The sequence below is a fragment of the Macrobrachium nipponense genome, chromosome 13 (assembly GCF_015104395.2).
Source record: "Macrobrachium nipponense isolate FS-2020 chromosome 13, ASM1510439v2, whole genome shotgun sequence".
Taxonomy (NCBI): Eukaryota; Metazoa; Arthropoda; class Malacostraca; order Decapoda; family Palaemonidae; genus Macrobrachium; species Macrobrachium nipponense.
In genome coordinates this window covers 50,987,845-51,006,395 of record NC_087206.1, presented here as the reverse complement: position 1 = coordinate 51,006,395, position 18,551 = coordinate 50,987,845, and the positions used below count along the sequence as shown (strand labels likewise).

At 37.9% G+C, this 18,551-nt stretch overlaps 1 protein-coding gene across 1 annotated transcript; it reads right to left on the bottom strand.

The window, feature by feature from the left end:
* Positions 1-528: 528 nt before the first annotated feature.
* Positions 529-2,102, bottom strand: LOC135225319 (piggyBac transposable element-derived protein 3-like). Its single transcript, XM_064264650.1, has 3 exons — positions 1,907-2,102; positions 1,274-1,802; positions 529-562 (listed from the first exon to the last, which is right to left on the bottom strand). The coding sequence occupies exons 1-3, from the start codon at positions 2,100-2,102 to the stop codon at positions 529-531; spliced, it is 759 nt and encodes a 252-aa protein (XP_064120720.1).
* Positions 2,103-18,551: the final 16,449 nt, after the last annotated feature.

Genomic DNA, 18,551 nt, shown 5'->3' with positions numbered 1-18,551 from the left:
GAATTTATGCAGGGATTGTATTCACACCTTAACTTTGCTTTACTAGTTCAAGATGCCTAACATGAGGCCAAGTGCTGGAACAGTTGCTGAGAGCAGTAAGCATGTGTTCATGGACACATGTGATGGTGCACAGCATGCTTTATGGATCCAGAGCATAAGGGCAGGGGGTGGATCCACCTCCACAGCAGGAAATTAGACAGGGTCGGATATGAGCTTAACATAAATCTTAAAATTCCTCAGAGGGCAAAGAAAGAATGAATTCCTGCTGAAACATTACTGTACCAAGAAAGGAAGGGATTGGATACAGCCACTTTCTAGGGGAACCACAGCTCCTAAACCAAAATATCTTCTAAGGGAGTACAGCTGTGGCATTAATGAATCACTATGGATGGTTGCACAAACACTGATACAGGAAAAACAATGATATTTAAGTTGATTGCCACCACAATTTTATACTTTACATTTTTCCTGAGATGCTACTTTGTGAAAGTGTAGATGAAGGAAGTTTTATAAACTGACCTGTCTTAACTAGCGGGTGTTGGGAGCCAACATCTTGGTGAATCTGTAAAGCATGAAAAGGGGCATCACAAGAGAAACAAGAGAAGAGTGGGATGCATAAGTGTAATATTTTTTCAAACAATTGAAAAATGAGCCATGCTATTCATGACATGTGGGATGGTCCTAAGTCGAGGTGCGATCATCAACTGTATAAAAAAAGCCATAAACAATATTTATCTATACATAAGATTATAATTCGCTGGATAACACTCTAAGTGTTTTGAAAATAAACATTAACAGGCATGAAAAGTTAACTTTTAAACCACAACTTCAAATTAAATCCTTCGTGGGTAAAGGTTGGAGAGGACCTCTACTCCGGAAGCTGAAAACAGAAAAACAAAAGCCATATAGTTAAAAATGTACATACATTTAACACCACACTAATTTCCAATGACTGACTATAACATATTAACAACGTACAATATAGAAATGGCTTCAAAACACTATATTTTTTAAATAACATAAAAAAAACAAATACAAAGACCACCCTCTCCTCCACCCATTGCGAGTCTCAGCCGTGAATTAAGGCAGGGGCTACGAAAAGAAAGATGGCGAAAGGGGAGGAAAAAAATTAACATCACAACCAAACCATTAAAGGTTTTAAAACCATAAAATCATTGCTAAAATCTTTTAAGGCTTGCACTGCAATGCCAAACAGTCTCTCTTGTAAAGGATCCATGCATCGCAAATAATCAAGTCCAGTATGTAAGCAAACAGCCTCATGTAGTAACACTTTGCTTTGAACGGGGTCTTGTAGAGATGGACCAACATGTCACTCTTGTCAATGCCACTGTTGTACTTGTTGATAACATTTGGACATTGCACAAGAACCTTCTTCTTCGCTTCCTTGTCATACCTCTGCACTTCACAAACAGGTTCTACACCAACATCAGTGGATAAGATTGTGACAATGCTGTTGTCCTTCCACTTGGCGACAAGGATGCCATCAGCAGAGACGTAGTCAAGTGTGCTCCTGGGTACCGAGTTCTTGGTCATGTCCTTGACAGTCTGCAGGGGTGGATAGCCAACTCTGTTGTCCCTGGCAGTGCCCACATACCAGCAACTATACTGTGACCTCAAGTACTCAACCAACGCAATACTTGTGAAGTAGTTGTCGGCATACACAGTGGAGTTCTCTGGGTGCTTGAGGGTCTTGACCAAGGCAATAACAAACTTGTTAGTGACTGGCAACTTCTCCTCCTCTTCAGACAGTGATGTGTGGTGGCTCTGAAATGTAGTGGTCCCTGGTACATGAGAATGGCACGGATAAATCCATCCACACTGGAACGGCAAAAGAGTTTGAAGCCCCACTTGTCCAGTTTCTTGGCTACATATTGACGAATGTTACTTGCTGTGGTGCCCTTGTATGCAACCATAACCTCATCTATGGATTGCATAGGAGTCTCTGCAACATTCAAGAACTCCCTGGTAACCTTAGTGAAGAGGGAACACACCTTCAAGAACCAGTCCTGTGATCCTGCTACCTGGTCGTTGTCACTTAAGTGGAGGTTTGACCAGATTGCCTTGAAATGGTTCCTGGACATATACTCAGCAACTTGAGGCACCCTTGTCTTGAGCCCAGTAGTCCACTTTGCTGGGCAAAGGCATAAGTCCCATGTACATGATGAGACCCAGGAAAACCATGAACTCGGATTCGGAGAGGTTGAAGTTACTGACCACATCCCTCTGCTTCGAGTATAGGTTACTCTGAAAGACAATTTGGGACCTCAAGTCAGGCGTAAAAAACTGTGAAGTATTCAGAGCCCGGCCTCAGAAAGTCAGGACAGGGATGAACATACTCCTGGCGGGGCTGGTTAGTGATGTCTTCCTTTTTCCACTGTCGAACCCGAGGTCTCTTAGTGGCAGGCCAGGACCGCATCACCATCCTCTGGCATCTGCTGAGGAACAACAACACAAACCTTGCGACCTGAAATAAAAAGAAAAATATTATTAGTAAAACAGTAAATGAATCATGAGTGTGTATCTGTATGTATGTGTGGGCAGTGAGTATGTTTGTATGTGTATGTATGTGTGGGCAGTGAGGGTATGTGTGTGTATGTGTGAGCAGTGAGTGTACATGTGTGTATGTGTGGGCAGTGATTGTAGCAAATGTACACATTTTTATACACAGAACATTGATATAAAAATGGTATGACTTTTAAAAAACTCATGGCAACAACTGGTTATATAATATGCGTCATACTAACCTGGCCTAGATCTCGAGGTGGAAGGCACATCCTCGTCGAGGCCGAGTTCGTCAAGGTCACTGTCGTCCTCGAGTGATGCCACGTCCATGTCACTGCCTGCTGCATCATCAGGGGCTATCCAAGAACGTTGACTATCCTCCTCATGCTCCAATGCAACATCCCTTCGCCCATAAAACATCGAACTTTTAATCTGCAAAGAAAAAAAATTGCTAGAAATGACACTAACAGCACTCACTTTTGTAAACAAGTAATCTCTCTCTCTCTCTCTCTCTCTCTCTCTCTCTCTCTCTCTCTGTGTGTGTGTGTGTGTGTGTGTGTGTGTGCACATATGCCTAAAAACTGCAAACTAAATCAAAATGCATGGAAATGAGCCTAACATCACTAATTACTAGAAATGACACTAACAGCACTCACTTTTGTAAACAAACAATCTCTCTCTCTTCTCTCTCTCTCTCTCTCTCTCTCTCTGTGCACATAAGCTTAAAAACTGCAAACTAAACCAAAATGCATGCAAATGAGTCTAACATCACTAATTACTAGAAATGACACTAACAGCACTCACTTTTGTAAACAAACAATCACTCTCTCTCTCTCTCTCTCTCTCGCTGTGTGTGTGTGTGTGTGTGTGCACATAAGCTTAAAAACTACAAACTAAATCAAAATGCATGCAAATGAGCCTAACATAACTATAATTACTAGAAATGACACTAACAGCACTCACTTTAGTAAACAAGCAATCAATAACACACAATAACAACTTGTGGGTGATGCCGTATCTTAACAGATTTTTTTACTGTTACGAACCAAAGTGTCCCAGAATGGATTAGCGTACTCCCCCTAAACTCACCTAAAGTGTCCCATATTGGATATTTACTTTTTCCGTCACTATTTCACCACCTCAGTAAAATCACAGCACCATCACACTTAGCTCAAAATGAAGGCAAAACATTCAACTACAACATATCAAATCACTAAGTACTCACCATGATTATGTGGGGGGGGGAGGTTCGGAAGAATTGTGTGGTGACTTCACAGTTTCACGTCTTGAATATGACTGAGGTTCGTTTGGTGCTCTGCTGTTTTTCACTGGAGGGCTGTATTTGCTTCTGATTGGTTGATTTCAAGGGCCAAGAAGTGCTGCTATGAGTTGCCATAGCGTCAATTTCATACACGTTCTAGCTTGTTGGTGACGAATGCACCAAAAGTTGCTGTTTTAAGCTGCTCATATGGGCCACTTGGACCGTAAAGGGTTAACTAAAAATAAAACAGCAAACCACCAGAAACCATAAAACCACAAAAGACCCAGTACCTTTGCAAAAACCATAATGCCAATAAGAACCAGAACCCCATTGGCTCATAAAACCTATGACCACCACCAAAAGTAATTACCACCAAAAAAACTACATCACCAAAAATCAACATCACCAAAAATCAACACCACCAAAAATCAGCACCACCAAAACTCATCACCAAAAATCAACACCACCAAAAATCAAATAGTGCTACAACCTCAACCTCATCCCTAGTAACACCATAGTATCCATTATAAAAACTTAAAGGATATCAACTGTTATTGCCACCACAAACCCCCGCAAATATCTCTCACTCTACAGTATTTCCTCGCATTATTTTTTCCAAATTATTCCTTTATTACAATCACCCAAGATATTTACACAAAATCACCGCAGTTGTGTGCAATAAGAAAAATAGTAAAAGACGAAAAGGAAAAAACAAATAGTGTTAAATAAGACTGAGTAACAAAAACATAAAACTCTATAGGTCTCTGTCTTTCACATTTCATCATCCATTTGTGAACACCCTCCCCCCCTAAAAAAAAATGCATAACTACACAAATGACCCTTTTTACCATTTTTCCCATTTTCTTGATACTTGATATATGCAACAATCTAGACAGACCTGTCTTTTCATCCAAGACTAAAAAGCTGTTTCAAATCTTTGTTTCAATAATCCTAAAAGGACCCTCAAATTTTGGACCTAACTTATAATTTAATTCATTTCTCACATTAACCTTCAAGAACACAGTATCCCAACAACACTTTAACATCCTCTTTAACATTGCTCCGCTTCACCATTTCTCGTTTCTTCGACTTCAGGTTGCGGCTGAGACAAGCATGTATCTCTTTTGCCGTAGAGATTAATGACTTAATTGTGTCCTCCCCTCGAGGAGGTATAGGCAACAAACCAAATGTGCCTCGTGCTTGGCAACCAAATAATCCTTCGAATGGAGGCATATTGATAGAGTTACTGGCCATAGTATTAATGTTATGCCTTACTGTTTCTATATATCTATCCCAGTTCCTACCGTTGCCACCAATAGTTTTCTGGAGAGCCTTGAGCACTTTTCTGTTTGCTCATTCACATAACCGATTAGCTTCCAGTCTGTATGGAATGACTGTTATTTTCTGTATCCCCATAACTTCCGCCAGACACTCTAGGGTCCTATTCCCAAAGTCCCTACCATTATCAGTGAAGAAAGCGTAGGCGTATCTACGTATAAAACCATTTAAAAATGCCACAGCCACTTCTGCTGATTTACCCATATGCTTTAGTAGGAAAACTTCCACTACCTTCGTCAGTTCATCTATTACTACCAATAAGTATCTGTAGCCAATCTCAGATTCACAAAAATTTCCTAAGTCATCTATGTGCACTCTCTGAAATGGTTTATTTGGTATTGGATATGACCCTAATTTGCAAGAAGTTACCCTTGAAGGTTTGCAAGCATTGCACACTGTACACTTTCGCATAAAACTTTCCACATTTCCCAACATATTCTTCCAAATATATTTATGACACATCTCATTATATGCCTTTTCCACCCCCAAATGTAGACTATATCTAAGACCTCTGGAATTAAAACTTTTGGAATCACAATCTGTGTCATATCCCCTTTACTTTCACTCATCCTTAATTTATATTTAATTTTCCTAACCAACAGATTACCCTCTAATTCCAAACCTGAGAAAGCAACTTATAACCTTTCCTGACTACTTCACCTTTAAGGAACGCTTTTGCGTTCGCAAAAATTTCATCCTTATCTTGCCTTATTTGCTCTATAAGATGATATCCCACTGTATAGAACCATCAGTAACCACCCCTACTTGAATTCCTTCCGTCTCGTGAACACTTCTTTCAAGCACATCTGCTACCAAATTATGTCTACCCTCTATGTATCTGAGCTCTCTAATGGTTAGGAACCATCAAGCTCTTTTAGGCAACAGATCTGGCTCATTAAAAAGATCTAATAATGGTTTGTGGTCTGTAAAAACTTCTACTTTATTCCCCATAAATAACATTTTGAAATGAACCAAGCTTGATACCACAGCAAAGACTTCCTTATCTATGGTGGACATTAAACTTTCATTGTTACCCAATGTCTTAAATTTCCTGCTATAGTAACCTACTGGATGGAATTTTCCTTCAAATCTGAAATCCGGAAATTTCAGAACTAGGGGATTCATTAATGTAATCCATAACTTCCTGAAAAGCTATCTGTTGCGGCTCCCCTGAAGAAATTTGAATATCCTCCCGCAGCATATCTGTTAAAGGAGCTGCCAAAATAGAAAAATATTTAAAAAAAGATGGAAAAAGCCAGCCATTCCCAAGAAGGAACGGACTTATCTTTTTGTCTTAGGAACAGGAAAATCTGCAATTGCTTTGAATTTATCATCATTTATTCTAACTCCCTCTTCAGATATGATACGACAAAAATATGCAATCTGCTTCATCAAGAAGTCAGACTTAGCTAACTTGATTTTCAAACCTACTAATGTAAGTCTCCTCGGAACTTCCTTGAGCACTTCCATATGATGCTCAGTCGAATTTCTTGCAATCAATATATCACCCATGTACACAAAGACATCCTTGCCTAATAACCCATGCAAAACTGTGTTTACCAGCCTTGTAAAAGTCATAGGGGTACCTGATAAACCAAAAGGCATCTGTGTAAACTTAGAATGTCCCTTGGGCAATGAGAATGCGGTAAATTCCTGACTATCTTCCCTAAGAGGAAGCTGCAAAAATTCCTTCATAAGATCTATTGAAGAATATATCCTGTCCCCCCATTTCCACAAAAAGGTATGTTACGCAAGTGACCAGATAATGCTCAAGAATTGTTTTCTTATTCAATTTCCTGAAATTTACACATACTCGAACTGAACCATTCTTCATAATGGAAAGTTGTATGGGTACACACTGGGTCAAATAATCCCTTCCTCCTTCCATTTACTAACCTCTTTTTCTACCTGTTTTGTGATTTTGTTAGGTGTGTGGTACACGGGAAGAAAAATGGTTTTGGCCGACTCTTCTAGATTCACCTTATATTTAAATACCTTAGTAAGCCCTTACATATCCCCTTTTAAAGGCACAATATCCTCAAATTCAGCCAAAATGGCTTGAAGCTTCTATATGCTCCATGTAATCTGCATTAGGTAAATGATTCCTAAAGATTTTCCTTTTGATTTGCATTTCTGGTTCTGAAAACTTAGTTTCCCTCTCTACAATAGCCACTGAACCACTATCCCCACTCCAATCCTGGAGGTCTACCACATAAGTATTCTTCTGATACTTATTAACTGTATCATTACAATTAAATAATCCCACCCTTGTAGCACCTGTGTTCAATACCTTGCTTACCGACACTTTGCTGATAACCCCTTTTAACTTTTCACTACCATCAATACACACACCTATTTGGGCATTTTCACTTTCCTCAACCTGATTTTCACCATAATCATCGTACCTGTATCTGAAATAACATCCCTTTTAATACATAACCATCATAAACGGCACCCTCTTGTGACAGGTTATTCACACCAAGTTCCATATCCCCATGAATATCATCCATATATAAATAAGTATCCCCCATACCATCAAATAAAACCCAAATGTTAGTATCAGTATCACCATTGTTATAAATATCACTGTTATTAACCATACCACCATTATTATCAGCATTATTATCACCAATATCACCATTATAATCACCAATATCCCTCATATTAAACTGAGTAACCTTATTTACTTCAGTTCCATGTACACCCTCATGTGGAATAAAAACATCCGGTATCCCAACCGTTATGCCACTAACACCTGTATGGTCTGATATCCTGTTGTATGGTCTGATATCCTGCGTCTCCTGCATGCAGGATGGCCCAACAAAAGTCTGCTGCCCAACACAACCACTTTTATCACCAAACATGATTCTAATCACCCAGAGCAAACTGCACCTTTATAAAACCTAAGGTATTTAATCTATGGGCTTGCACATCACACGCTGTCTCTGTTGAGGGTTTCACAGGGAACTGGAAGAACATGGATTGATATCGATTATGGTCCATTAAATTACCTGATGCTCCTGTATCAATAAAAATTGGGATCTTTACATCCTCCACTGTTCCTTGTACTATCAGCCTGGGCTCTGGGGTGTCCCAAATGAGACCACAATAGCACATAGAAATCATCTGTACTCTTTTTGTTGATCGGTTTTCCAAAAATTTCTCCGATCTCTTTGTCCCTTAGAGCGACCTGCTTAGGGAGCTCTCATATTAGAACTCCCAGCAGGCTGAGGTATTGGTTTTGCATCCTTCCGCTTCTGAAATGGACAAGACCACCAAAAGTGATCTGTACCATTTTATAATCCACATTTGACTCTACATAGTTTCTTTGAGTACTCTTGCTTATTACAATTGAAATAATGCCCTTCATCTATAGATCCCCTCTTATATGCCACTATTGGACACAATCGGGGAGAAGGAAAACTTAGATCCATTTGTGCTGAATTCCTTGAACCAGTTCCATTAAGAAATGTGCTATCCATTGTGGGACATTTGGACATGTGTTTCTAAAGCTGAGAATAAATCAGTTCCTCATCTGATGTATGTTCTATCTTTCCATCAAAGCTATATATAATGGTGTTTGGGTTGTCGCGTAGAAGCCAGAAAAGGAGATCTTATTACTATTTACCCATGGGCAACTTTTCAATTTCTGTATCCATTCTCCCACTACATCAAAAAGCTGAGAGCTATGCTCAACCATGATCTTCTGACCTTTTCTAATCTTGTAGAGACCTCTCAGGTCTCTCACCATATCCCCGTGTTCCTTGCTCCATAGGCTGCCCTCAGAAATACTTGTAGTTCAGTCTATGGCCAGCATTTTGTGTACTGAAAACTACGGTAGCGATGTGCCAAACCTCTCCTACCAACAAGGCTTTTTGCCTCTCTAAACCCCTATGCATCATTTTTAGTTCCCTTGGCGTCTAAAAAATTATTAACGCCTTCAATAAAAATCTGCACTGGCTGAGAAAGAACACCCTCAACAATACCCCTAAAAGGACGAACCTCCGCTGCAACCTTAGTGACTTTGTGCAATAAAGTGTCATCTTTATTGTCTTCTTCCTCCATTTTTCTCTCTTAGAGAGACTGTAAGAATTCAAAATTCAACCTGACCTCAATAACTTCAATAATATTTCGCAAGTTTCCCTCACAATTCACCAAAAAAAAACTTATTGCCAATCACAATGCATAAATATTTTCTAAGTATATGTTTCTCGATTTTACAGGAAGAAAAACACACTCTTTCCATTTCATGGTCAAGATTAACAGCTCATTGAATCTGGGTCATTGGCGCAGCAAAAGAAAATGGGAAGAAGAGAGAGAGAATGACTTAGGGAATTATCTATTTCTCTCTTTTTTGTTCCAAACCAAGAGCTTTTGCTGATCTATCTAAGCATCCCCAACACCAACCCAACTCCTTGCATGCACTAAAACATTTTCACATACAAAAATGAAACACTCCGGCTGTATATTCTCTCTAATGTATTAATCCCCTATAAATGTAGTTTCAACTAAATACCTAGGAACAAATCACAAAAAACATTACATTATGATCCCCTACAAAGAAAAACTATACATGGCAATTTAAAACAAACCTCTAAACTGTCATTTTAAATTCACAAAGAAAGTTAAATATACAAGTGCAAAAATTATTAACATAAAAAAAAAAATACTGGCACTTACATCATTAGAAAAATGGCATGAAACACAATTTCAAAATCTCGCAACAACCCTCTTCTATGCACAATCAATTACTTTAAATATCTAATTTCTAACCTCCAGGAAATTACGGTAACCACACTGTATTGATAACACACATCATATTAACACAGTCTTTAAAACACCACTGGCTTAGAAGACTGAACCCTCAATGAACCGATTTTTGCCAACTTCAACTCAAACAAATCACATCAGCGATAGAGAGACAATTACCGTAAGTACTAATTATAATCCCTTATCCCAACATTTACATGATTTTCTAACTCCTATGCAACCCACCAGTCTCTTCAAAAACGTAATGATTAGGCCTGATTGCCTTTCCTGACTCCATCAATCTCTTACAAGGTCTAATGAACCCTGTTCTAATTAAAAGGAGAGAAATCACTAATTGGTAATGTAACCTACCTTGGCGTCCGCTGGCAACTATGATTCGAAATCAAGTTATCGAATTTAAGGCATGAAAACGAAGGAAAATTAATTTAAAATTCCAAACCATGAAACACAATTATTCCTCTAATAATCATCTTGGTGAAAAAAAAAATGTCACACACGATTCTCTTTGTCAAACACCTATCAGTATTTTCCCAAACAAAATTGTCAATTAGAGAATTAATTTTCTGTGGTGACAAACCGAATCCATCTGTAAAAGAAACCACAATCATCAGAAATAAAATTAAAAGAATGGATAAATATTCAATAAAAATATTAAGTTTATTCCCTGCACTCCAGCTCCCTTTATAGTACAGTATCTGTAAGATGGGTCATTAAGCTCCTCCTTCAGGCTATTCTCACTGGTAATCACTCCTCTAATGTCTACCAGAGAATTGCTAATGCATATTCCGGTATATTTTGCATCTTCCAATCTTGGATGGTCTGGGATGCAGCTTAGCTATTTGTCGAGCTTATTCTTAAACATATCTACTCTCACTCCTGATATGACCTCAGATGAGCTGGCAACGGATTGCATAGACGTTGAATTGCCGATGCTGGTGCATGGTGGATTAATGTCCAGTGTGCTTTCCTTAGTTTTCCTGTTATAGTTTTGGGCACTATTAATCTACCTTTGCTTGCTCTTTCTGATATTTTTAGCTCCATGATGCCTTCAGCAATTCCTTCTATCTGTTTCCACGTCTATGTTATCATGTGTAGCGTTCTCTTCTCCTTTCTGACTATATAATTTAAAAAATTGTAGTTTTCCTCAGTAGTCAAGATTCTTAAATTCTTCTATTCTAACTGTAAAGGACCTTTGTATACTCTCTATTTGTGCAATATCCTTTTGGTAGTGAGGGTACCATATCATATTGCAATATTCAAGTGGACTACGTACATACGTTTTATAAAGCATAATCATGGGTTCAGCTTTTGTTGTTTTGAAGTGCCACAACAACATTCCCATTTTTGCTTTGCCTTTTGCCAATAGTATTGCTATTTGATAATTGCATAACATGTACCCATTCAACATCAAGCCAAGGTTTTTAACTGTTTCCTTTTTTTGTGATTGTTTCATTATTAGGGCCCTTATATGCATATAGCATTCCTTCTTTATCTCCATAATTTATTGATACAAATTTATTAGAGTTAAATACCATCCTTTTTACCTCTGCCCATTCATATATTTTGTTTAGGTCTCTTTGTAGCGTGTTCCAATCTTCATCACAAGTAATTTCTATATTTATGCTTGTGTCATCGGTGAAACTACTCATTACCGAGTCCTTAACATTACTGTCTATGTCTGCAATCATAATAACAAATAGCGATGCAGCTAACACAGTACCTTGTGGCACACCGGATATTACCTTAGCTTCATTCGATTTCTCATCATTTGCAATCACTATCTGTTTTTCGTTTCGTAAAAATTCTTTTATCCATCTTCCTACTTTGTCCACCATAAGTTTTCTCATTTTTTTTGCTAATATATTATGGTCTACCTTATCAAAAGCTTTTGCAAAGACTAGGCAAACCACATCTGTTTCTTTTTCGTTTATCATATTTCTATATATGTTCTCACGGTAGAGTAACAGTTGGGTTTGTGTACTTCTTCGGGGTACAAAACCATGTTGTCCTATATTAAACAAATTATTTTTCATTAAATGTTTCATAATGTTTTTCTTCACTACAATTTCATACACTTTCATAATATGTGATGTTAGACTCACAGGCCTATAATAACTTGCCTCCAATCTTGATCCACTTTTGAAAGTGAGGGTAATATATGCTAATTTATGTTCATCATAAATCTTACCTGTATCTACACTTTGCCTTAATAATATTGCGAGCGGCTTTGCAATAGACTGAACTACTTTCTTTAACAAAATGGCAGTGACACCATCCAACTGCTGGTCCATTTTTTATTTTATTAATAGCCTGCACAATATTGGCTACATTAATATCTATGTCCGATAAATATTCACTATTTTCATCTCTTATTTCTGTATCATTATCTTCATTATCAATTCTTGGGGCAAATTCTATCTTATATCTTTCTGCTAATATGTTGCATATTTCCTTTTTTCATTCGTTAATCTCCCTTCATTTCTCAGAGGGCCTATTTCTACTCTTCTTTTATTCATCTTTTTCGCATATGAGAAACAATAGTTTGGAGTTTTGCTTTATATTTTCTAGGGTCTTTTCTTCTAAGTCCCATTTTTCATTTTCTTTTCATTGTATAATCTTTTGTTCTGCATTTTCTATCTTACTTATTAGTTCCATCACTTTCCATTGATTCTTTCTTTTGCAAGATTTTTTTTCCACTTTCTGATTTTTTGGAACAAGATCCTTCTGTCTCTTGGTATGCATGACTGACATTTACTTTTCTTCCTCGGTATACATTTATCCACTATTTCCTCTAATATTTTATATAATATACCTGTATTTACCTGTATATCATCACTTACGAATATGTTTTCCCAATCTTTGTTTAATTCTTCATTTATTTCTGATCCTTTTATCTTCTTACTATAGAAACTGTATTTTCCATATCCTTCCCATTTTTTCATCTCTTGCTTATCTCTGTTTTCACTTGGTTTGGAAGGGACTGTTAATTCTATGACATTTTGGTCTGAAATACTCATTTTATATACTATTATTTATTTAACACAATTCACCTCATTCACAAATACGAGTCTAAGGTATTATCCTTTCTTGTTGGTAGGTGATTTACTTGATGAATATTGTGTTCTAGTAGCATATCTAATGGCTTTTCGAACTGCCTCTTATCTTCTGCACTACTATTACCCCTTTTTATATGTATAATTGCAACCACAGTCTCCTATTCATTCTTTCCAATCTATGAAAGGAAAGTTAAAGTCTCTGGACAGGAGTATATTCCAGTCTTTGTGATTTCTACATAAATCATTCAATTTTTCTATTATTGCGTCAAACTCTTTAGTATTAGGAGGTCTAATTCACTAATTTTTCAGATTCAAATTCTACCGCAATTAATTCACATTCTTAGTTATTATATTTCTCACATATTTTTCCTTGATTTATGTCATCCCCATATATCGCGGTTCCCCCTTGATTCCTATTTTTTCTATACGATGTGCAGTTGAAGGATTCATTTTCCAAATTGAGGTTTTTGGAAGTAATGGACACAGAGAAATTAAGCCTCGTGGTTGAACTGAGCACAGCTGTGTGACCCACTTATGTAAAAAAAAAAAAAAATTTGCCAACCTGTATGTGTACATGTGTATCTATGTATGTTACACTATTTTGTATAATAAATACAATGAATTTTTTAATACTTTTTATTCATCCCTTCTAAGCTGTGTGGTATTATATGACCTCAATAATGTGTATTACCAGCATTGTGTGTTCAGCATGTGTAGTGATTACATCGTATATGTGAATAGCAGGGTGTGCCTAGATTTATTTCTTTAAAACCAACCCTGTAAATTTATAAACAGGTTGGCCATTCACATAACTCTATCAAAAGAGGTAGAATATGAATTAGGTGTCATAGGGGTTACACTCCCACACGAATACTACGCTGTCACACCAAAAGATGAAGGTTTCACACTTCGGTTTAAAGTCACCTTAAATCAGAGTTCGACAACTTGCTCATACGCTATCACGTATTCTTTCCGATATTGGCTTATTAGTGAGGGATATGAATAGACTGACTAGAGCACTCAATACAGACATTACAGAACAACTGGAAACGTTTTATGGTGCATACATTCGCATGTTATGCATAGGGAAGGGTTATTTTCATGGAATGATGATTTGAAGAGGATGGTATCAATTATGATTACTTATATTCCAACATTATTCAACCCTCATCGCTGGGTGATAAAATGTTAAATATCCTGGACTCTTTCACGTTGGAATGTGGACGGGGTAGAGGTTCGCATAATGCAGTTTATAAACCTTTAAATACAAATGTGGTATATTACATTTCCATTGATTTGACAAATCAGAAGGGGCAGGACATTAAGTTTATTAATGGTAAAAGCGTGTCATTCACCCTTCATATAAGACTTAGATGAGCGAAATTATGTGCAGTACTTCGCCAGTTAACGGGTGAACACATTATATATGTGAGCAGCTTAGGCTGCTTGGACAAGTATGTGAATAACTTAGCGCCCGGGTTTGTGAATAGGTTACCTGCTCCTATATTCCTCCTGAATGGAAGCAAATATGAAGTGGGTCTGGCTTTGATCATGTTTCCAGGAGTTTATTATGCTGTATTATCAAGAGATGAAGAATTCTCCCTCTAGTTTCTAACTAAACCGGGTAAAAATAACAAGCACACCTATATCTACAGACTGATGCCGGATGTGTTAGCGGGGCACATGAAAAGACTGGTGAGGTGCTTAACAGGGATATTTTTGAACATTTAAAAGTATATTTTGATAGCAAATACAAAAACGTTTTCAACAGTAACCATGTATTTGGTTAGTTTGTTTGTTTGTATGGTGCTTTTACATTGCATGGAACCAGTGGTTATTCAGCAACGGGACCAACGGCTTTACGTGACTTCCGAACCACGTCGAGAGTGGACTTCTATCACCAGAAATACACATCTCTCACTCCTCAATGGAATGGCCGAGAATTGAACCCGCGACCACCGAGGAGGGACGCTAATACCATACCAACGGGATGAAGACAGCAGGAGAATTATCCTCACGTTAAGAGAGGGAAGATTAGGGTGAGGAATATTAAGAGTGTCCATCAAAATCCGTAATAAAGCGGCCAGATTGCGGGGTTTTAAAATTAATACGCATACTAAGTTTACTGCCCTGATGTGGTGAATGCACAACTCTGTTGATTCCTTACCTGATCATTGTAGTGTAGATTATATGTATGTGTATGCCAATATTGTTCAACCGGCTGTTTTTGGAGGGAAACTAGTAAATATATTTGTTTTACATTAGAGAGCGGCAAAGGGAAGGTGATGCACAATATGATATACAAAGCACTGAACATGAACATTCTAGAACAGATTTTGATCATCATCACCGACCAAAACGGAAGGCGCATTCATTTCGATAATGACTCGAGCTTCACCCGTGTACTTCATATAAGACCCAGATAGGGGGGTATGTATAAAACCTGCATTCTTTTCCACCTTTATGCTATTCACTTTTGTGAGCTCGTGTAATTAAGAATGCTCAAACGACCGCTCTGCTTAATATTAAAGGGAGAGATTAAAGGTTTTTTAAAACAGGTATGAGGGTCATCTTCACCCCACCCTCGGAGGTCGAATTTAAAATGTTGTTCTTGTCCGAACTCTTAAGGAAGTAAGAGGGTCTAGAAGACTTTTCGGTTTTCTATCCGAGTCATAGAAGAGGTGGAGGCGTATTTTCAGCCATAGCCGGCATTGCATGAAGGGTACTCCCTTTCCTGTTCAGTGCTGCTAAACCTTCAATTAAAGAGTTTGGTAGATTGGTGCTTTCGGATGTAGTGAACGATCAGCTGTGCGGCCCCTGAGCGAATCTTTAAAAAGACACGGAGTGACAGCTCTCAAAAGTATGGGAAGATGTATTCTAAGAGATAGTGGGAGGATCGACAGGAAAAGGTTGGGTGGAGTGAAGCGTACACTCGCTCTGTCGGCTAGGAAGATGAGGAAGAAGAGAGAAAGAAGAATGGACGGGTTAAATCGAGAAGTAAATATAACATGGATGTGCATGATCTTTAATTCAATCACCTTTTGTTAGCGGGCGCGCAAGCACGCATTCTCTCCCTTTTTCATTTTTTGTGAAATGGCGAGTGTGGTTCCTAATGTGCCAGGGTCGGGAAACAAGGTTATCGTCTCTTCATATATCGCAGGCATATCAGAATTGTTCCCGAATGTCAGCAAGCAGAGGATTATAGAAAGTTTGATTATTTCAAAGGAAAGGTTGGATTTCACACCTAGCAACAATTTCATAAATCAGATCATTAGTGATAACTATGTCGAGTTTCGTATTAACAATGTCACAGGCTCCTTCTTGGATTTGTCGAGTATAGCTTTGGAATTATGTCACAGTGGTTAGGAGCTATGTGCAGCCACTGGAAGATGCACATGTTGCACTCGTTATCGGTATAAGCAATACACTTTTTAAATCCATCTCTGTCTTCTTGAACGAAAAGTTGGTGGAATTATGTCCTGTCTTTAACTATTAATCATACAGAAAATGTTTAAGAGTGTGAAAACCAGCCAGCTACTGATTTTCGGTAGGAGCAGGTTTTTTCATGATGGTTTTTGCGCCATGCATGGTGTTACACAAACCTATACAGCTGCTTCTTTTGGACATATGGGCAGGTGGGAAACTTGGGTGATGAGCTCCGTTAAGACGAGAGGAGTCCACACATATACTTTCCACTCCTTATAGATCTAGCAAGTATAGACATGTATTAGTTGGATTCTGTGGATTTGAGGATAAGGCTTGAAATGGCTAATAACAGCTGGGTGATGGGTGCCCACACTGATGGTCACTTAAACAATCTGAATATAGAAAACGCCAAGTTGTGGATTGATTGGGTTACCCTCATTATAACGACATGTCTGCTTTAAATGCAGCTCTAGCGGTCAACCCAATATTTGCTAAGACTTTACATAAAACATACGTTATTGGGCAGAACAAGGATTCCATTTTAATAGATCAACCTTTCAACATCTGTATACCTGAAAACATTAAGTTAGCTATGATTGGTATGCAAAGTTTTTCAGGGAATTATACGCCCAATAGTTTGTACTTTGGCGCATACGACTTGAATAGCATTCACATCACTGTTAATGGGAATGCAATATATAATATCAACAGTCGTTTTCCTAATACTGTCACGCAATTGTTTTACAAGAAGCAGAAGTCAATAGGAGGTGGTCATGATAACCTCATCACCTATGACAGTTTTAAAAACAGAAGGGCTGTCTATTGTTCCAGTTTTGTCACGGAAGAGGTTGAAAATTCAATGCCAGTTGAAGTTTTAATTAGTTTGAGAATATCTATAAAGCTGGGAACAGTCGCTCCTCATCCTTGCATGACCTTATTGTTCGGAGACACCAAGGTTATTTTAACAATTGATTCGGATAGAGTCGTTCAGTGTGATGTTAAGGGTTAGGAGTGATGGATACGAAAGGAATTGAAACTGTTTTACCTGTGAGTAGAATTAAACCGTTAGTTTTTATCTCTAATACTCTGTCTTCAACTTCTAGTATTGACGTTATTGGGCACTAGGTGTGTTTTTATACTGACTGTTCACCTTAGGATACAATCTTCTTTTTTGACAGTTATGCTATAAATCCAAAAATTTACTTGGGCGGCTTCTCGACTTTTCTCCGCGCTAATTTGGGATTTGTCCTTCGCCAGTCCGTAAGGCAGATACAGCCAGATAATTCATACAGGTGCGGTCTCTACACTTTCTCCGTTCACTGTACAAGTCATAGAGGGTTGAAATCAATATTGGTGTTAATGAACATTGTCTTCTCACTGTATCATTTGGAAAGTAATGATAGGTGGGTGACAGAATACTTTCAATTATTTCAAAAGGGCGAAATGTTCTCATTGGAGTTCTGGTGGTAAACGGGCTATCATATACAAGGAGTGCATGCATTCGATAAATAAAAGGTAACAATCGTTTTTTATGTTGTTAATATACATCATATAATTATTTTTTATTTCTTGCAAGCGTTCAGTTCTGCTAAGTCCTGTCACTTCTCTTCTTTAGGATGAGCAGGAAACAAAGGGTTGTTCCGCACAGGACACAGGCGGAGGACTAACATGGAGCAGTACAAGTACAACATAATGAATTTAGAAGATTGTTATTTATTATTGTAAAATTGTTTATCAAAATGAGAAATGCATGAATCTGACACTTGTTATGTGTACCGGTTTATGTAATGAAAACATGTGAATGGTCATAATTGGTTATTATTACCCTCATTCTTTATTGTTCAACCTTCCATAGAGCTTCATTATGTTAGGTTAAGGAGTTTAGAAATCTTTTCGCATTCATACTATCACAGGATATGACATGTTGTGCACCTGGTAGTGAGTCATGTAGAAAGTGGTGACTGATGTGGGTGGTTATCAGTTTCTTATCTGAATTTGAATGAAATTCAGAAATTTTTTTTCATTCATACTATCATGTGATATGACATGTTTTGCACTTGGCAGTGAGTCATGAAGAAAGCAAGGTTAAGGGACTTATAATTTATTTTACTCATATTCATATCTTTTCATATACTCATGTGGGTTAGGTAAGGTTAAGGGGGCTGGCCGGAACCCTT